Genomic DNA, 6,616 nt, shown 5'->3' on the forward strand with positions numbered 1-6,616 from the left:
TTATTACTATAGGCTATTTCAATTTAAGAAAACACCAAAATAGAAGCACTTGTAGAACGACAAAGTAAGGACCTCTGAAAACGTCTACCTTTACAAAAGCAAAAGAACACTAGTAAAACTGGTCAAAACTAACTTTTTCAAAAGTCTGGAAACAAAAAATTTACACCAATCTGAGCAGCATTAATTAAAAACACAACTGGATTTTGGTAAAAACAGTGAGTTTTGTGGCATTTTAACTTGACTTTTTACCATAGTCCTCTTCCCACCCAGATCCAGGGTAGCTTTGAAAATCAGCAGACTTGCATCATGTTTTGTAAAAACCACCCTAGCAGTCACCGAAATGGCAAGAAGGGTTTGGGGTTCCCAAATACTCCTCAGTGAATTGTCAGTATTCGATCTATCTGGCAGCTCCCTGGAAAAGCTCTTTTCACAAAACTTGTCATTTTTACCTGACTCAAGAGTTCACTCAGCGAGGAGAGCTCTATCGTCAAGACAATTTTCAGAAGCATTCAGTGACAATTGTTTGACATTATAGCTGCCTAGGCATTTTAGCCAAATAAGAGGCTTGCCAAAAAACTTTAAATGGAAATTCTGGAAAATGAGTGCATAGTGGATTTTTAAAAAACTCCAACACATTCCTTGAAATGTAGAAGGCCACATGCATGCCCCAGAAAGACCTGGCAAAGCCCTATTCTTTTACCTCTAGCACAATTTGAGGCTCTGTGCAAGTAGGAAGTGAAGGCTAAGGCAGGCTTATAAGATACCTGAACACTGAAGGCATGTTCCAACACAAACGCACATAGAGCCTCTGGGCAAAATCTGGGAGACATTATTTCAAGGCACTTAAGAAAATCTTCCTCCAATCATTAGCTGACCACTAAGCTAACCAAGCAGAGACTTCAGGGGCTACATGCAACAAAAAGTACAAATTTTACAGAATTAGTCCAGGAAAGTCACCAAACAAAAAAGAACAACAAACAGTAACAACATTAAATGCTGGAGGGAGGAATTCTGATTTCTGACGTTACCACATTATATTATATAAATAGTCCAGTTTTCAAAAACAAAAACATATAAGACATACAAAGACACAGGAAAGTATGTCCCATACACAGTGGGGAAAAAAGTAGTTAATAGAAACTGCCCCTGAAGTATCCCAGGTGTTGAGCTTTCTAGGTAAAACATTTAAATCAGCCACTAGAAATATTTTCAAAAAGTTAAAGGAAATATGGCTAATGAATTAAAGGAAAGTGTAAGAAAGGTATCTTATCAAATAGAGAATATGAAAAAATATATAGAAGTTACTTTGTTAAAAAAGAATCAAAGAGAAAATTTGTAAGAACTAAACTGAAAAATCTGTAATAACTGAAATAACTAACATGAACAATTTACAGAAGAGTTCAAGACCAGATTTGAGCTGGCAGAGGAAGAATCAGCAAAATTAAAGAAAGGACAATTAAAGTTGTCAGTTCTGAGAAATAGAATTTTTTATGAAGAAAAATGAACAGAGCCTGTGGAACACACTCAAGAGTACCAAAATGTGCCTAATGGAAACCACAGAAGGAAGAGAGAGAAAGAAACAAAGATTATTTGAAGAAACAATGGCCAAATACTTCCCATATTTGAAGAAAAACTTTAATCTATAGATCTAGGAAGCTCAACAAACCCAAATGTAATCAACATGAAGAGATGTATCTCTAGATAAAGAATAGTCAAACTGCCAAAAAACAAAGAATAGAAATGTAATTTTGTTCATAACACTTTTCTTCTCCTGAATGATTTAAAAGGTAGCTGTATAAAATGATTATAGAACTCTTTTGATGGGTTTTGATGTATAAAAGTATAATTGGTATGATAAACACAAATAGCACAAAAGAATGGGGAGGGAAGGAGCTATAGTGGAGCAAAGTTTTGGTACATTCTTAAAATTAACTTAGTATTAATCTAACGCAGATCATTTTAACACATCAAATGCAATCTCCATGGCAACCACTATGAAATTAACTCAAAATAATAGAAGAAACAATAAAGGAATTAAAATGTTACACTAGAAAGTAATACAAAAGCAGGCAGTGACTGAGAAACAAAAACACATAAGACATATAGAATACAAATAGCAAAATGGCCAGGTGTAAATTCTACCTTATCAGTAATTACATTAAATGTGGATGGATTAATCACTTGAATCAAAATACAAAGACTGGCAAAATAGATTCTTAAAAATATGACCCCACTATTGAATCTAAAGTCTTTAAAAGATATACTTTAGATTCAAAAAACAAAGAGATTGAAATTAAAATAACAGTAAAAATCTCTGGGGTTGTAACCAAAGAGACTTAGTACTCAAAAGAGACTTTGATTGGCTATATTAATATCAGAAAAATAGAAGCAAAGATTTAAAAAAATGACTATTAGAGACAAAGAGAACATTTTATAACAATAATTGGGCCAATCCATCAAGATGGCTAAACAATTATAAACATATATGCACCTAGCAGCATAGCTCCAAAGACATGAAGTAAAAGGTTATAGAATTGAATAAAGAAATAGTTCAAAAACAGTAGTTGGAAATGTCAATATTTCACTTTAAATAATGGATATAAGAAAACAAGAGAAGACTAACAAGAAAATAGAAGCCTAGAACAATATAAGCCAACTAGACCTAACAGGCTTCTGTAGAACACTCTCTAGTAATAGCAGAATTCACATTTTTCTCAACTGAACATGGAATAATTTTCCAAGACAGACTGTGTGTTACGCCATAAAACAAGCCTCAATACATTTTAAAAGACTGAAATCATACAAAGTATGTTCTCCAAACATAATACAGTGAAATTTAAATTAATAGAAACAATTAAAGAAATATACCAAAAATGTAAGCCATGAAGTAAAAACAGTGCTCAGAGAGAAATGTGTAACTATAATTATCTATATTTAAAAAGAAGAAAGACCTCAAATTAGTAATCTAAACTTCCATGTTAAGAAAATAGCAAAAGAACAGCAAGTTAAATCTGAAACAAGCAGAAAAAAATTAAGAAATAAGCAGAGGGAACAAATAAAATAGATAACAAAAAAACAGAGAAAAAACAAAACCAAAAGTTGGTTCTTTGAAAATATCAACACAATTGGTAATCCTTTAGCTATACTGACCCTCTCTGCCCCCCACCAAAAAACACTGGAAATACAAGGCTCAAATTACAAAAATCATAAAGGAAAAATGGACCATTACTACAATCTTACAGAAATATAAAAGATTATAAAAATACATTTATAATGTTTATAACACTGTATGACAACAAATTAAATAAACAAGATGAAATGGACAAATTGCTAGAAAGACAAACTATTAAAACTAAGTCAAGGAGAAATAGAAAATCTGAATAGACCTATAAAAAGTAAGGAGCTTCAATTTATCATTACATACGTTGCAAAAAGAGAAGTTCGGGCCCATGTGACTTCACTGGTGAAAATTACCAAACGTTTAGAAAAAAAATACCAATCTCTACAAGCTCTTGAAAAAGTTAAAAAAAAAAAAAGGAAGTCTTCTCAAGTAATTCTATGAGGCCAGTATGAACCTGATACCAAACCAGACATCACAAGGAAAGAAAATCACAGGCCAATATTCCTTAAAAATATAGATGCAAAAAGTTCTCAACAAAATATTAGGAAAGCAAGTCCAGTTACATATAAAAATGATTATACGCCATGACAAAATAAGATTTAACTCAGGAATGCAAGTTTTGCTTAACATTCAAAAATCAATCAATGTGTTACATCCTATTAATAGAATAAAGAACAAAAATCACATGACCATCTTAATAGATGCAATAAAAAAGCATTTGATAAGATACAACACTCCTCTGTTAAAAAACATTCAAACAGCTAGGCACAGATTTCCTAAAGCTGATTTAGAGTATCTACAAAATGTACAGCTACCACCGTTCATAAAGGTGAAAGACTAAATGCTTCCCCACAAAGGTCAGGAATGAGACAAAGATGCCCTCTCTCGCCACTTCTATTGAATATTGTATTGAAAGTTCTAGCCACAGCAATTAGAGAAGAAAAGAAGTAATAAAAGACATTCACTTTGCTAAGGAAGAAATAAAACTATTCATAGTTGCCAATGGCATGATATTATTATTTATATAGAATATCCTAAGGAATGTGAATGTGCACTAATACATACATTTAGTGTATGTAAAATTACATGATACAAGATTAATAAATAAAATCAATTGTATTTTTATATACTAGCAATGAAATTTCTAAAAATGAATTCAAAAAGACAATTCTATTTACAATAGCATAAAAAGAATAAATACTTAGAAATAAATTTAATGAAAGAAGTGCAGTGCTAAAAACTACAAAACATTGTCTAAAGAAATGAAAGAGGTTGGGCACGGTGGCTCATGCCTGTAATCCCAGCACTTTGGGAGGCCAAGGCGGGTGGATCACCTGAAGTCAGGAGTTCAAGAACAGCCTGACCAACATGGTGAAACCCCGTCTCTACTAAAAATACAAAAATTAGCTGGGTGTGGTGGTGCACCCCTGCAATCCCAGCTACTAGGGAGACTGAGGCACAAGAATCACATGAACCCAGGAGGCGGAGGTTGCAGTGAGCTGAGATGGTGCCACTGCACTCCAGCCTGGGCAACAGAGTGAGACTCTGTTTAAAAAAAAAAAAAAGTTAAAATGGCAGTATTACCAAATTGATTCACAGATTGAACATAATTTTTATCCAAACCCCAGCTAGCTTTTCTGCAGAAATTAATAACTTGATCTTAAAACTCACAAGGAGGCCGGGTGTGGTGGCTCATGTCTGTAACAGCACTTTGGGAGGCCAAGGCAGGTGGATCACCTGAGGTGAGGAATTCAAGACTAGCCTGGTCAATTTGGTGAAACCCTGTCTCTACTAAAAACAAAAATTAGCCAGGTGTGGTGGTGCACACCTCTAATTCCAGCTACTCGGGAGGCTGAGGCAGGAGAACAGCTTGAACCCGGAAGGCAGAGGCTGCAGTTAGCCAAGATCATGCCACTGCACTCCAGCCTGGAGGACAGAGCAAGACTGTCTCAAAAACAACAACAACAACAATAACAAAACTCACAAGAAAATGCAAAGGACTCCAAATTGCCAAAATGATCTTAAAAAACAGGAACCTACTTGGAGGCTCACACTTCGCGATTTGAAAACTTACTACAAAGCTACAGTGACAAAAATAGTGTAGTATAGGCATAGAGTTATTGGGAATCCAGAAATAAACCCTTACACTATGTTCAATTGATTTTAACAAGCTTGCCAAGACAACTCAATAAGGAAAGCTCAGTCTTTTCAACAGTTTTGAGACCACATGCAAAAGTATGAAGTTGGACCCCCACCTCATCCTGAGAGGTGACAGCGGGCTCGCTCTTGGCGCCTCCTCGGCCTCGGCGCCCACTCTGGTCGCGCTTGAGAAGCCCTTCAGCCCGCCGCTGCACTGTGGGAGCCCCTTCCTGGGATGGCCGAGGCCGGAGCCGGCTCCCTCAGCCTGCAGGGATGTGTGGAGGGAGAGGGACGGGCAGGAACCGGGGGTAAGCGCGGCGCTTGCGGGCCAGCCAGAGTTCCGGGTGGGCGTGGGCTTGGCGGGCCCGCACTCGGAGCGGCCGGCCGGCCCCGCAGGCCCCGGCAGTGAATGGCTTAGCACCCGGGCCAGCAGCGCGGAGGGTGCGCCAGGTCCCCCAGCAGTGCCGGCCCACCTGGCGCTGGGCTCGATTTCTCGCCGGGCCTTAGCTGCCTCCCTGTGGAGTAGGGCTCGGGACCTGCAGCCCGCCATGCCTGAGCCTCTCCCCGCTTCCGTGGGCTCCTGCGCGGCCTGAGCCTCCCTGAGGAGCACCGCCCCCTGCTCCACGGCGCCCGGTCCCATCCACAGCCCAAGGGCTGAGGAGTGCGGGCGCACCGCGCTGGACGGGCAGGCAGCTCCACCTGCGGCCGCAGTGCAGGATCAACTGGGTGAAGCCAGCTGGGCTCCTGAGTCTACTGGGGACTTGGAGAAACTTATACACCAATCAGCACTCTGTATCTAGCTCAAGGTTTGTGACCACACCAATCAACACCCTGTGTCTAGCTCAAGGTTTGTGGATGCACCAATTGGCACTCTGTATCTAGCTAATCTGGTGGGGACTTGGAGAATCTTTGTCTAGCTAAGGGATTGTGAATACACCAGTTGGCACTCTGTATCTAGCTCAAGGTTTGTAAATGCACCAATCAGCACTCTGTGTCTAGCTCAGGGTTTGTAAATACACCAATCAGCACTCTGTATCTAGCTAATCTAGTGGGCATGTGGAGAACTTTTGTGTCTAGCTCAGGGATTGTAAATGCACCAATCAGCACCCTGTCAAAAAGAACCATTCAGCTCTCTGTAAAACAGACCAATCGGCTCTCTGTAAAACGGACCAATCAGCAGGATGTGGGTGGGACCAGATAAGACAATAAAAGTAGGCTGCCCCCCAGCCAGCAGTGGTAACCCGCGGGTTCCTTTCCACACTGTGGAAGCTTTGTTTTTTTGCTCTTAGCAATAAATTTTGCTACTGCTTACTCTTTGGGTCCACACTGCCTTTTTGAGCTGTAATACTCACCACT

At 38.9% G+C, this 6,616-nt stretch overlaps 1 protein-coding gene across 1 annotated transcript in view; it reads right to left on the reverse strand.

Moving 5' to 3' along the window:
- Positions 1-5,862, reverse strand: part of LOC134808083 (collagen alpha-1(III) chain-like) — a 432,853-nt gene extending 426,991 nt beyond the window's left edge. Inside the window, exon 1 of the mRNA XM_063791807.1 lies at positions 5,377-5,862. Within this exon, the coding sequence (XP_063647877.1) occupies positions 5,377-5,810 (434 nt within the window). The 5' untranslated portion in view covers positions 5,811-5,862. The remainder of the gene's footprint in view (positions 1-5,376) is intronic.
- Positions 5,863-6,616: the final 754 nt, after the last annotated feature.

The sequence above is a fragment of the Pan troglodytes genome, chromosome 13 (assembly GCF_028858775.2).
Source record: "Pan troglodytes isolate AG18354 chromosome 13, NHGRI_mPanTro3-v2.0_pri, whole genome shotgun sequence".
Lineage (NCBI taxonomy): Eukaryota > Metazoa > Chordata > Mammalia > Primates > Hominidae > Pan > Pan troglodytes.